General features: G+C 36.7%; 1 protein-coding gene across 1 annotated transcript in view; it reads right to left on the bottom strand.

The window, feature by feature from the left end:
* mdn1 (midasin AAA ATPase 1) overlaps nt 1-15,141 on the bottom strand; it is a 103,928-nt gene extending 88,787 nt beyond the window's left edge. Inside the window, 10 exon segments of the mRNA XM_030127817.1 lie at nt 2,360-2,544; nt 3,233-3,347; nt 3,676-3,779; nt 3,927-4,058; nt 4,504-4,713; nt 4,796-4,988; nt 5,239-5,346; nt 7,176-7,400; nt 8,889-9,115; nt 14,881-15,141. Of these exon segments, the coding sequence (XP_029983677.1) occupies nt 2,360-2,544; nt 3,233-3,347; nt 3,676-3,779; nt 3,927-4,058; nt 4,504-4,713; nt 4,796-4,988; nt 5,239-5,346; nt 7,176-7,400; nt 8,889-9,115; nt 14,881-14,976 (1,595 nt within the window). The 5' untranslated portion in view covers nt 14,977-15,141.
* Nucleotides 15,142-15,156: the final 15 nt, after the last annotated feature.

Here is a 15,156-nt window from a genome sequence, read left to right as displayed (position 1 = left end):
GCAGGTCAGCTTCATTTCTCAGTAGTACAGTTTTGTTTGTTGTTTTGGCCAGAGCCCACCCCGAAGTTTCAGTTGCCTTTATGTCCAGTGTTCAATATCTTTATGTTGCACCGTGTAAATAAATCGCTTTTTGTTAAACTTGCACAACCTGTGTCCAGTGTTTCTCTCTGTGGCTTGGGAGTGAGGAAAGGTGACCACACTTTTCATGTTGCAACCTAGGGTCCCCTAGCCAGGGCGTAACATTGGGCACCAAATGTTTTTCTTAAAGGAAAGAAAATGTATTTTTATTGCTGCAATTCATATAAATAAGAGTCATTGTTTATTTTGTCATTCACAGTCTGATAAATGGAGTATTGAAATAGTCATTCATTACAGCCCTAGTGGATGCTTTCCTTCCTCCCCACGCATAGTGAGTGATTAAAACCCTTTGTACCTATACAAATCAAATATTCATTTGCCCATTACAAAAAAAGTCTGCCTGTTGGTTAATTTAATATTTATAAACTGCAAAGGGCTCAGAAAGATCAGTGAGTCTTTTATAAGAGAATCTTAACAAGATAGATTTAATCTTCATACCTGTCAACTACTTCTTTGACCTTTTCAAACAGAAACAGTTGAAACAGCAACCACTTATACCAGGGGTCTCCAGTCCTGGTCCTCGAGGGCCGGTATCCTGCAAGTTTTAGATGTATCCCTCTTCCAACACAGCTGATTCAAATGATAAGCCTATTATCAAACTCTGCAGAAGCCTGATAACAACCATCAGGTGTGCTGGAGGAGGGAAATATCTAAAACATGCACGATATCGGCCCTCGAGCACCAGGATTAGAGACCCTGACTTACTGTACATGAACATACCCGTTTACTTACTGTATATTCAAGCTATGACTACATCCCACTTGGTCAGAGAATGTTGTTGGTAAAAAAAGATATAAATGTCCCCATGACTGGATACACAGAAAGTTCATATCAACTGTCTGTGAAGTGAAATCCCAGTGCACAATGAACTCCCACTGAACATGTGTGTTTTAAAGTGTCTCAAGGAAATCTGAACACCCACAGAAGACACTGATCAGATTCTCCATCCAGTTTTTTGTGGTTTTAGATGCTTTTTCTTCCAGTAATGTTTATAGTTTTGGGCAGTGTTTCTCAACCTTTTTCAATCAAATGCCCCTTTTTGTCATCATGAGGCTCCACCTGCCAACCCCCCCACCCCCAAAAAATTTGCAGGTGGGGTGGGAGGTATGGGGGTGGGGGGTAGGGCTCTGCAACAAGTTGTCGAATGGGGGGAATCTGACGGAGGTTATATACGTTGCATAGATAGTGAGATAGTGTGTGTGCGTGTGTGTGTGTGTGGGGGGGGGCATTGACATAACATACTGCTTGATATTGATACTTAGACAGACTAATGCCCCCCATTTTGGTCTCAGCACCCCCCTCTCAGCTTTCTTGTTTCAAACGCCCCCCGACTGTGTCCCACCGCCCCTGTTGAGAAACATTGCTTTAGGAAAATGTAAATCATAAGTTAAATGAAATACTGATGAAACTGTACCAAATCTGAAATATTAGTTAGTATGGTACTGACTGGGTTGGCTCTGATGGTGTTTGATGGCTTATGCCCCCACCAGTCATACAGGGGTACAAAACCCACTATAGCACAATAGTACTATACAGTACCATTCTCATAGTCCTAGGCTTACATCCACAAACAAATAGGTTTGCATGGAAGTTCCACTCATAGTCAAGCTAATGTCATAGTGTATCTGAAATAATAGAAATTAAATGTCAGCATACTTCACAGAACACAATATTTTATACATAAATGATGATACAGCTGGTTATAATACAGCGTTATCAAATGAGGGCAACTGCTGCGCAATTCACAGAAGATGACAATTACCAAAGAGCCTTTCTTTTTTGGAAAACATGTAAGAAAATTTATGTTCAAATTTCTACTCGACAAATGACCTAAATTCATACATGCAAATTCATACAGGATTAAGATCCATGATCAGTAGATGTTAAAATACTTATGTCATCGTTTAAAACCTTTCTTTTCACATGCACCAACAAACAGCACTCATAATTAAATTCCAATTCAATCGATGACAGTAATGTTCTACACTTTCACCTTTGTTATAAAATCCAAACCCTAAGCGAAGCCTTCACTTAGTGTTCAGGTGATGAGGTTATTTCAGAAGATGGTCTAAGGTCAAAACACATGTGTTGGACTTCATTTGACAGAGAGCATCTTCCAATGTCAACATCATGACAACAACCCAGTGAATGTGACACTGATCCTCAAATGAGTCAGTGTCAACCTGGTGGATGTTACTGATAAGAGTGGTGTAGATCTCACCTCAGCGACAGCGCCCTCCCCTCAAGGGGGCAGTTTCTGTCCTCAGATGGGGGCTGCTGGCCGTCACTGCAGTGATGGGGGCTGCTGGTGTCTGGATCAGAGTGTCCCCCACCAGTCAGCTGACAATAAATATCCAGGAGACGGTCAGTGACCGCCGCCAACATGGGATATCTGCTGATGAGCACCTGCACAAACAGAACCAGAGGGTCAACAGAACCAAGAAGGGAAACAGAACCACAGAGGGTCAACAGAATCAAGAGGGAAACAGATTAGGACCATGGCATCAACACCAGGTTACAAACATCACTTACTGTCAGGAAATAATTCTATTCCTTTACATTCAGTCAGTAGCTGGTGTTAAACATGATAGTATGAAAGCAGTGCACAATAGTCGTTTGGTGTTAATGAGATAAAAGTCATCATTGCCTTTTCCCAGAATATAATTTAAGTGGTCTGGTAAGAAACAAGACCCTTTCTTTTCCCCTTTTTCTGGAGTCTGGTCTCAGGCTACAGAATTGTTTCCCTGACTGGAAGTTCTGGCTCCTCATGCTGTATGTGTTTTCAAGTAAGGAAAGGGAGGTCAAATATATGAGTGACAGCAGTAATTACTCACCAGTATCAACATAAAAGTGGGGAATTGCAGACAGAAAGTACATGTTTTCAGATAATTCATTATTTTTCCTCTGTTTTTAAATAGTGATGAGTTTTGTGTTTGGTGAGTTTCTCTCCGTCTCCTCCAGCTTCACCCTCTGGTCTAGATATGGTTTGGACACCAAACAGGTGGGATCACAGTGGCCGTATGTACTGGTTTTATAAAGTCTGTGGATAAAAACGAAATAATGCAAAGGTTTTTCATAGTATATCAGCACTGACCTTCTTCAGCTCTTCTCGTGTCATGTTGCCCATTTGTAACTTGGTCCAGTATTTGTCCAGCAGTGCAGCATGACTGTTGTGTGGTTTGTGCCAACTGCCACCACTGTAGTACATCCTGCAGTACACAAACACAATATGCTAATTTTATACTTAACTCTGAGAATGTTTAATGTAGTGCTCTTCACAGATCAATATGGCAGTGAGAATCCATGATAACAGGGCTGTCACATTTACTTTAAATATAACTATTAGAAACATCAACCTTCTCAGAAAGGTATTTACTTTAACAATTCATTTAATAGTGCAAAAGAGGTGTATGTTTTGTGTATGTGAATCTTACACATAACATAGTTTTCAGACGGTCTTGCCACATTCAGAGTGTGTGACACACTAAAACATCCATGCAGTGCATAAAACCAGGACAAAAAACTGGACTTGTGTACCTTCTTGTTGCAAAGAACTGAAATCCTGGAGCAACATCGATGCAGTCCTCACGTCCTGGAATCATTAGCTTTTTATTCTCCATCAGAGGAAGAAGAGCAGATATCTACAAGAGAAACATTCAGTACAGTCATGGTTTTCTGGCAATAACACTTACACAGAAAAATAGATTTAAAGTGGAGGGTTTACCAGTAACAGATGTTTTATTGGAAACATCTGGTGTTCTCCATATCTCTGACAGGTTTATACTCACCACATCCAGAGGTGCATGATCAATGTCTTCCAAAAGAATCCATTGGCCTTTAGACACAGCTTGTGTGAGTGTTCCTGGCTGCCACACAAACTTCCCAGGTATATCCGTGCACCGATACATACCCAGCAGCAACTGTAAAATAAAAGGTGTTCAAAGAGGCTGAATCATACATTTACTCAGTACTATACCGTAGACAGTACATCCCTCAACCTCCAAAATACTAGCTCTGCTCTGTAGCATAACAACATTAAATAAAACTGATAATTCAGTTTCTGAGCCACAAACATGTAGCCTGTCATTTTCATGTGTGTTGCATTTCCAGGTGACTGTCAAAAAAGGAGCTCAGAACAGAGGAGGTGGAGCTCTGAAACAGGGTGAAACACAATCAAGGTAGAAAAACATTGTATAAATTCAAGTATATTTACTATGTAAATGTTACAACTGTTAAAACCAGAGCATAGCTATATCCCTAAGGGGCCCAATCCAGGTGTTTTTCAAATGTAAAGGGGCCACTTTCAGAGCTATAGACCATCTGTCTATATTTAGAGGCTGAACATCCATCTATATGTGCTCTCACCTTACTGTCAGTCTGATCACCCAGCTGAACCTTGAGGATTCGCGTTGTTTTTGTGTGTCCAGTCACAGCAGCCATGAACTCCACAAGAGCGGTTTTACCACAACCAATAGGACCCTCTAAAAGCACAGGCTTCTGGGATGCCACAGCCAAGGCCAGCCTCCTCAGGTTACGGCATGTTGACTCCACCAGCACCACATCATTTTGGTTCCACTACAAACACAAAACACAATTAGAACTGAAAGAAAACTGAAAAGAACCACTCAGTTGGAAAACAGTGGTCATTCTTGAATACCTGTTCAGACTGCCGTGGAACTACTGTGGGCAGAACCACCCCACAGACGGCCACCACACTAGGGGACAGGTCTTCAGACACTATCTGGCCCTTGGTAAACCGATTAGCTTTCTCCTGGCGCCACATTGCAGAGCCCTGATTGGCCAACACCAGGGCTTTTTCTACTTCCAGCTGCTGAGTTTCCTCTAAAGCTCTAAAAAAGGATCAAAGTGTAAACCATGACACAGTATATGGCCATGTACATACTGACCAATTCCCTCTTATTTCAAACAATAAGACTATAATTAATTAATTAATTCATTCATTCTCTACACATTACAAAGAAAAAGTAATATGTTCATAAGGTTCCATGAAATATTCATGTTTCAGACACTGTCTTTCTCACACTTAAGTAATAGCAGTACTTTTTTTGTAAATGGTACATGAAAAAGAAAGCTACTCACTTTATTTTCATATGCAGGATCTCATCACTTGTCAACACCTTTCTCATAAATATGGTTTTCTGATTATCAGTCATGTGGGAGACCAGTGCTAAACACTGGGCAGTGTACCTGTTGAACACAACAGAATAAACTGCATTCAATGTCTGGGCAAAAACAAACGATAATGTTACATAATTAAAATCAATACATGAGGCCTAAACTATTCTGCTAAATGAAATTGGAGAACAAAAGACTAACTGGAAAAAATGCAATAAAAATGTTGCTGACATTTTTAAACTTTCTGATATTATACGATACAGACTGGCTTTACAACATGTTTGATATCTGACCAGAATGGTTTTAAATAAAGATTTGATTTTACTTTGCAACAGTTTTTCACCAAAACTTAGAACATTATCTACTTTTGCTATTTGTTCATAAATACACTGTATTCTAACATATACTGTGTAAAAGAACATATGGTGCTAAAAGTGTACTGTATATCGCGGAGTTGCTCATAGCTAGAGGCCACATTTTACAAAGATTTCATAACATTGTTAAATCAGCCTGATTTATCAGTGAACCTTCATATTAGCTCAGCAAAATTCTTCTGTGTTTATGAACAACCACAAGTACATGTGAGGCCTTGTGTTCACACATCCTCTCATCCCCAAACTGAATAAATGTCATATAATTACACACCAAAAGCTATTTTAACAGTCAAACACATGTTTTACTGTTTGTGAACAAGTGGCTAAAACAAATACAAACTAATTCTTTCAAACCCTTCTGAACACGATATTTTAACTACATTTTTAATGCAATTGAGAGACTGACAACTTAAAATTACTAACATTATATGGTTTAGGCTTTCAGAATTACTGTCTGAAATATTTTTATGTAGCATCAAACTGCACTTCGAGACTTTCATGCATGAAGTGAAGCACTGCAGGGAACAGCACAGGGGTTACTGAGCTGATGGCTCGGTTCGATTGTAGTCTGGGTCAAAGGCTGATCACATTTATTATTAAAAAGTATGCATTACTTACTGTGATACATATATATACCTGTTGGTTTTATTTACTTTATTCTGTTAACATATCAGAACACATTTTTTATTACCTCTCCCCCCGAGGCAAGGGGTATTGTTTTTGGTTTGATTTGTTTGTTTGTTTGTTTCTTTCTTTCTTTGTTAACACTCTAGCAGCAATTCACAATTGCTTGGGATTATTAGATAATCTTAATTTACATTGATCTAACTATGCTTCATGTTAGCTGAGACAAATTCTAACTTCTTATTTTATCCAATATGAATTTTACTGAGATATGCTACTGATGGTAATTTGATATATAATAATATTATTATTATTCATATATTATTAATAATATTATTTTGCCTCAACATGTTTTTAGTTAAAGGAGACACTTCGACCACCAATTTAAAATTATAGCTAGAAAAATCTAAAAATCTATCCATCTGCATGTTCTTAATTACTTTCTGAATCTGCTGTTGCTTATCAAACTATTCTCATACCATAAAGTCATGGGCTACAGACCTTTTTTGTCACTTATTATTTATTTATTATTAATTTAGTGTTAGTGGAGTTACAAAAAACGGTGTCTGAGTGACAGTCAGAGCTTAATAATAGTGAATATAAACTATTTATATTACATATGCCTGTACTTAGCCTCCTGGGATATACCAGGATGTGTTCTCTTAAAAACACATACAGCAAAATCTTTTAACATACTAGTTAAAATCTAAATTAGTATTACAGTGTTCAAAAGGTATTCATATATCAAAATGTATAGTAAGTGATCAGCAGTACTGTTAACTAGTGTGAATGTGTAATAAATGGACTGAACATTCAAAGATACATCAAATATTACATAAGAATAAACCCAACTGATTGGTTTTTAAAGATGAGCTGAGCTAAACAAACAGAGATGGTCAGTACCCCCGAACCATGACGTCGCTGGTGAGTAGCTGGGAAACACAGGGACTCCAGTCCCACAGAACACGGAACTTTGCACAATCGCTCTGAAGGAAACGTAGCGTAGCGCCCATGAGGTCCCGTAGTTTCATCCTCCGGGGGCCGTAATGGACGGATGCCGACTCTTCACTGGTGAAAAAGAGCCTCTGAAAGACCGGGGGGGCATTGTCAAAGTACCTCGCAGCAAACCTGATGGAAGTGGACCAGACACAATGACTTATTACAGTAGAATGAAAGAATCCAATGAAGGTCATCTTTCCAAGTAGTAACAGAACAGAGTTACACTTCCACCACTGGCCATCACACAGATGCTCAGGCTTGACTTCAGCTTACACTGTAGACAGTGTCTAGTCTTGTGTTGAAAAAGGGCCAAAGATAAAGCCAACAGTGTAGAAAGAGAAACTGTTTCGATGCACACAAAATACTGTGTGATATGAAAATGACTAAGTCACCATAAATGTTGTTTTATCAAAACTGGACTTTTTCCAACATGCAGTTGTTGTTCTTTCAGTTACATTTATGCTGAAACTGATACAAATATTCCAAAGGAAGGACATCCTGTGAACCAGTCAACTGTCAGTCATCAACTCAAAAATGAAGCAAACACAAGAAACTTCACTCTACTTTTACTTTAGCTTAGACATGGGTCATTCTATCTAAAATTATAACGCACTATTCCATTTCATACTGTGCTCCCATGAGGATTAGTAAGAAATAAATCTGTTTAACTTCTTTCTGTTTCACTTTTACACCTCACATGGATTCAATAACAAGCAGACGTAAAAAATGTAAGTCTAGCTGTCCTAGCATAAGGAAAACGTTTTTTTTTCACCCTGAACCTTTTAATACATTCATTTATACATTTAAATAGTAAATGTACATCTTTACAACCAAAACTGTGAATTTCTTAATTCTTGAACTGATGCAATTGTTGAAAAACAATAGGGACACATGCTACTCTTGATTCTGTCAAATTGTTTTGATTTTCCACACTCCTTTTAGTCAAATGATCTTTTTTCCAGTTTCCTCTGGGCTGTGTTCCTTCTTCTTATTCATGTACCTCTTACAGCCACATCTCATTGTTCCAGTTACTTCAACTGTGGAAACCACCAGTCGCTTTCTCTATTGATCAGGCGGGTCAATAATTGCTTCTGAACAGCTGTTAGATCAGAAGTCTTCTGAAACTTTCACTAAAAAACAATGGTTTAGAGTGCGCCTCCCAAAACAAACCCCCTTTTCAATATTTTCAGACAAGGAAATTAATTTTATTGTGTACTTACACATTTGCTATTTGCCTATTCTTTTCAACTTTTAAGTTTGAAGTTTACTTCATGCCATTTTTACCCTCAGCCCTTGCCACAGGGTATTATCATCAGTTCGTCATCTATCTATCTATCTATCTATCTATCTATCTATCTATCTATCTATCTATCTATCTATCTGGCACCAGTAATTCTCAACCAGAGGGAGGGCAACAGATAGTCAATGATAAGGAAACCCTGGCATGGATTGAAGGCCGAGGGTTTTCAAGTATGGGGATGTTATGTTTTTAGATGTACTTCTAAACAAAGAAAGAACAAAGAAAGAATGGTGGACACTGGTGTGTGCTGATACAGTGGCATCATTTAGCCCTCGAGGGTTACACACAATGATAGTAATAGTCCACAGTCCACTTACGCCTGTGCATCCCGACTGATGCCGAGGAGTTTGCTAAGGGCAACACACAGGCGCTCGTGGAGGTCATGGTTGATCCTGCCACCGGCTCTGACCCTCTCAGCGTTGCGTTCCAGCAGATCCAAGACCAGCGGTCGCATGTGTCGTGCAATCAGCAGAGTGTAATCCTTCTCCAGTAGTAGCTGAGCTAAGTAGTCCAGAATACACTGTCGGTCCTGCTGATTCCATATCTGAGAGGAAAGAATCAACACATACATCAGTTGGTTGGGTCACCACAAAACACAATACTTCCCAGACATAGACAGTATTTTAGTAACAATAGATCTTTTACTATAGATCTATAGTATTTGAATACTTTGCAATTTGTATTTTGCTGGTGATGGAAAAAATAAAAAAAGGGGTGAGTCGCACAATAAATGTATCTTTAAATGTTAAATATTAAATAAATATCTCTATCTTTAAATGTATATCTTTATTTCTTTTCAAGTTTAAAGAATTTTGTTCCAGAGTCAACTTTGAAGAAGTTGGTTATATGCAATTTTATCAGGTGTACCATTTAAGGGTCAGTTAGGTAACATTTTCAAATATCTTGTAGGATATCTTCAAATGTATTATTAGGAACATCTGTATGTCTACCTTGTTTGTGTTGATTTTTGTAGCACAAGAGTACGCACTGTTCTTTTTATACACCTTTTTGTGAGTGGTGTCTAGGCTGTCTGTGAACCCTACATATTTTTCATATTAATACCCTCTTCATCTGCAACACCTTTTGCTGAAAAATGCTCTGTACAACATTAACTTCAAAGTTTGTGTTTTAACACTTAAATTTTAAATTTATCCCTTGAAAACACTCATCATGCTCACAACGTACAATTGAATAACACAAAATTATTTTCAGAATCCCCCAGCAGATTTGTTGAAAGCGAATTTACCAAGTTTAATCTCAAAGTGAAAATAATAATGCACCAGATTCTCTTATCTACAGACATTAAATTAATTTTACTGTGCTGTCATGAATTTAACTTCGATTAAAATTTAATTTCCATTAAGTACTTCAAAATATATAAGTTTCTAAGTAAATCAGAATATGCTTAATGAGAACTGTCCAAATGTGTTATTATATTTTTGTTACCTTTTTCTTTAAAACTTATTACATAATATTCCAGTGTTCTTAACTATCAATTTGTAGAACAATAAAATTGAACAGCCAAATAGCAAAGCTACAAAATCTATTTTTACTATTTACATTTTTGTGATATATCATTAGTCACAACAATTTATTTAGTAACTCTTGTTAGAAAATCAATTTTACCAGTGTGACAAAAAATGTCTATGGACAATACATGATGTTCCAAAAAAATGTTTGTGTTGAATTACAAGTTGCTTGAAAAAACATGGTTACTGAAGGGCAAATGTCTTTTACCGTTGCTTTGATCTTGTCCTGATCATTTTGAACTTTATTCTTGTTTGAGAAAGAGATGACTATTAGCCTGAGTCATGGTGACAGTAGTAGTGTCTGTAAACAACAAGCCAGAACATTCCACAGACCAATATACCAATGATTGAGCTCCATTCTTTATTGAATATTATCTTTTATATATTCTAACTGAAATGACAATGTTTTATTGCACACTAATGCTGGTTTCTGGGCTTTCAGGGATAGATCTCCTAATTAAAACATTTTAACTCTTATGCCTCCCTTAAAAAATACCTCTGGTCACCCTCATGGACAAAAATGTACACAGAAAAAAAGTACTGTAAAATCATCATATGACAAAAAATGTTTTAATATAAATCTCTTAAAGAACTTCCCCCTTGCTTAAAACTACCAAATATTCTACAGTTTTCAGGATTTTAACCCTTTAAATGCCAGGTTAATCGTTTGAATTCTGAGGGATTTATTGCTAAAAAAAAAAAAAAAAAAAAGGAATATTTTCCATAAAATACACTGTAGGTGGATGAAACATTGGTGGTTATTAGAGCCTTAAATAGGTCAAAGATTAGCGATAAAATTGATTTGATTGCATTAGTATTGTTTTCTGTAATGTCAGATACTCCCTCTTTTTTATAATAAATCACTCAGATTTCAAATTATTAAACTGGCACTTAAAAGGTTAAGATCCTGAAAACTATTGAATGTTTGGTAGTTTTGAGCAGGGGGGAAGTTGTTTAAGAGATTTATTAAAAAAAAAAAAAAAAAAAAGCAAGAAAAAATATTGATGTATGATGATTTTATAGTGTTTCTTTGTCCATGAGGGTGGCCAGAGGGTGCTAAATGCATCATGGGAAAATAAAACACATCTAAAAGTAAAAAGAGTAAAAATATAACTAAAAGGAAACATTTCTGCCAAATTTCATGCCAAAAGCTGCTGCACAGACAACAAATGAAAACAGAAAAAGGGACAAAAATACCCAAATGGCACCTAAGGGTTAAATTGCTATTACCCTAATATATAATTATATTTGTGAAATTCTGAACAGAGTTGGTCATATGATGCACATGTGATCATATTTGTTAATGATATCTTTAGTCTTTCAAGGAAATTACTTTAAAAACACAACATCATTGTCAACTGGCCACTGACTACTGTTGCTGTGAATTGTCTACAGAAAATACAAGTTTATACATTTTTCTGCTAAATCTGGCTTTATTATGTATATGGTGAGTGCTACTTTTTTTTTTTTGACTTCAATATGTCCCTAACAAAAAATTCATTCCAAAGTGTCTGTGGAACATGCATGAAACTGAACTCATTAAAGACATGGTATCTACGGACACAACTCAATAAGTGATGGAAAGTGATGAATTGACCACAGCGACCCATATTTTGATTCAGAAGTTGTAAAATACCCAAATATTATGTGTTCTTATCACAATGCATTTCATGAATGTTAAAGGGAACACATTACAATGTAGGTTACCCTCATAATTCCGATTCCTGGACACAGTAAATAAATGGTGGATAAGATCATGAAAAATGTCACAGACAGAAATTTTCATGAGCACCAAAGTCCAAGTCCATCTTAGTTCACCCAATAAGTTAAACCCCACCTCCTCCAATTTTGATGAAATGTGGTGTATGGTAATTCTTAGCCAGAAAAGCCAAAAATTTAAATTTTTAACTTTTTCGGACCAACGGTTTTCGAGATATCACAATTTCATTTTTTCCCCTTTTTGAGAAAAAGGGCATGGCTGCCAAATTTCAGATTGATTCTTTTGTGCATTTGGGTACTTTCGAGTTGGATGACCTTTTGACCTTGAAATTGACATTATGGGACACACCCAACCAACCTCTCTGACACCATTATGAAAAACATAGCCCTATGTGTCAACTACAACATATAAAAAAATTTGGAGGGGTTTTCTTTTTTCAACTTGAGCAAATTGGAATAGAACATAGGCTTACCTCAAGATTCACAGTAAATTCTGTGTATTAAGAGTGCGGAAGATGTGCATACAGAGCCTACCTGTACCTTGTCCAGCTGTGGTATCATCTTGTATTTTTGACAGGTCTAAACAAACCCAGATTTACTTTTTGCCCTCTGGCTGCTAACTGAGGGTAATCTTAATTAGTTCCCTATCTGTTACTATGTTGTGATAGCAATTTTCTGGAAGAAGTCAGTGTTTCCAATATGAAGCATTAGGGTGTATGTAAGGCTGTGGTCACATGCTGTGAGCAGCTTGCACACAGAGAGTGGGCATCAATAACCATTCCAAGTTTTTAGTTTCTTTAAAACAAGGGAAGAACAGAGTCATAATTCTCATTTCCTTGATTTAACACCTCAGAGAAATGCAAGTACTCCAGAGTTTCATAAATTTATTGATTTTGATTGATCTATAATTTTATAGTATTGATGAAAAGGAAGTACTTAGATATGTACTATGACTTGTACTTTTGAAGTTAGCCAATGCAGGATTATTGTGTGTGCTTCCCTGTCTTATGACTGACAATGTTTGTTAAGTTCCAAAAATTCAAATTTGCCTTTGTGACTTTTACACAACCATATTTTAAATCATTTGATGATGTTTCTGATTAGGTCTTTTCATGTCTATTAGTGACCAGGTCAGCTGAGGTATAATCAAACTGTGTCAAACATGAATCTAGATTGCGTGTCTTGTTTGTCTATTGTAGGGAGAACTGTAGCTTCCATTCTGATAATGACCCTTGTCACCAAAAACACTATACAAGAACCACGGCTCCAGCCATTCGGACAGTTAAAAGATAAGATAAAGAGTTAAAGTTGTTGATGTTACGTAGTAGGATAGAGCATGGGAATATACGCACAATATGCCTACATCATGAGCAAGTTCTTCTTTCAAAGTATTCTGCTCTCAAGTGAAAGTGTGGCGACTCTTGTGACTTCCATCTAAACAAGAGGAGGACTACATCTTTGAAAGTGGTATCCATAATTTACTATGAATGTTTGATGTACATTGTGTGATAAGCACTCCCTTCTTGAAATGATATTCAACCTGAAACTACAGTATTTCTCATAATGACCTTGCCAGAATATCTGACCACTGCTTGAATTGGCCTGTTTGACAAGGAGTAAAAATCAGACACCTAGTGTTCGTAAGACAGAGACAGTTGTGAAATTTTCATTGACTTTTGGCTTGTGTTTGACAATATTTCTTGGAATACATCAACTTGAGACACTGTGTATGGAAGTATACAGAACGGACACTGAATGGATCTCTGAAGGAATGGACATGTCAGCTTCTACACGGTACTGCATGAAAATAAAAAAGAAAACCCCTCAAATTTTTTATATGTTGTAACTGACACATAGGGCTACATTTTTCATAATGGTGTCAAAGAGGTTGGGTGTGTCCCAGTGTCAATTTCAAGGTTAAAATATATGTCAAAATGTCATCCAATTCAAAAGTACCAAAATGCACCAAAAAATGCTAGGTGATTTAGATTCCTTTCACAGAAATACCTTGCTTTTTAAAATCGGACCAGTGGTTGCTGAGTTACAGCAATTTGAAATTTGGCTGCCACTGCCTTTTCGTGAAAAAGAAAAGTATGAAAATGCGATGTCTCGAAAACCGTTGGTCTGATAAAGTTAACATTTAATTTTTTAGCTTTTCTGGCTATGAATTACCTAAATACCAATTTTCATAAAAATTGGAGGGGGTGAGGTTTGAAAATGCCACTTTTTGGAGTGATCTGAGATGGACTGACCCTTATTTGTTTTTGGGAAAAGCATTTTTCCCCAGGTTCATTAGATTTAAAAAATACAATTTATTTGAGTATGTGAATACACTTCACAACGTAATATGTTTTTTTTTTTGTTTTTTTTTTTTTAAAGTACCACCAAAAGTATTGTGTTCCTTTCAATGTGGTCCATGCTAGAGCTACTTCTAGGTAGGCTAATTAAAAATGCTGTAATTTTTTCAGTGATTTGTGGGGTTTACTGCTCTGCAATAAACTGATTAATTTTAAAAACTCTTCCTTAAACATATAATCAATTATATTAAGCATAACAGTTCTGTAGGAACTTCGGTATACTTCATCTTGAAATAGGCAAATATTAAGTACAACAATTATTAAAATTATGTCATCCTAGTTATCGTTAAGGAAATATAAAATTATTTCCAAATAATAATCACTATTGAATTTTTAATGCAACCATAGTTTATCAATTTCTGGTTATTGTTTCAAAATTGATTTGTATTTTAGTTATATGCCTTTTCTAGGAGAATTGCTTTTTTATTTTGATACATTTTATGAACAACATGTGAAATTTCTGTTCTACTAAGATCCTTTTTTTTTTTTTAATAAAGTGTCCATACCTAATACTCAGATTAAAGTTAACATCACTACTGTGTACACGTAACTGCACCATGTACAGTGTAATTGTGGACGTCCAATGACTGTTAACATGTGGTGAGGGGGACTTTTCCATGATACACACAACTGCACATGGTCATACATGTTCACTATAAACATACTACGCTGTTCCAAACACACCATAAAGTACTTGATCTTACCTGTTTGGACAAATACTGGCCGAGTTGGTTGTGACTTTTGTCAACATGTCTGGATATGGTTCCCAGGGATGACAGGTTCACTTCCAAATTTTCCATCGTATCATTTGTCTTTTGTGGTGTTCCGAGCTAACACAGCCAACGGGCTCACAAACGCCTTTGACCCGGTGTGAGGATTTAACTCTATTAACACAAATATAATAGCGGTGCTCCGGCTCACCTAGTATCACAACACACAAGCACGTTCCCGTCTCTACTGTTAAATTCCTGTCCACATGT

Source organism: Sphaeramia orbicularis, chromosome 24 (assembly GCF_902148855.1).
Source record: "Sphaeramia orbicularis chromosome 24, fSphaOr1.1, whole genome shotgun sequence".
In the NCBI taxonomy this organism is placed as follows: domain Eukaryota; kingdom Metazoa; phylum Chordata; class Actinopteri; order Kurtiformes; family Apogonidae; genus Sphaeramia; species Sphaeramia orbicularis.
This window is presented reverse-complemented; position numbering and strand designations above follow the sequence as displayed.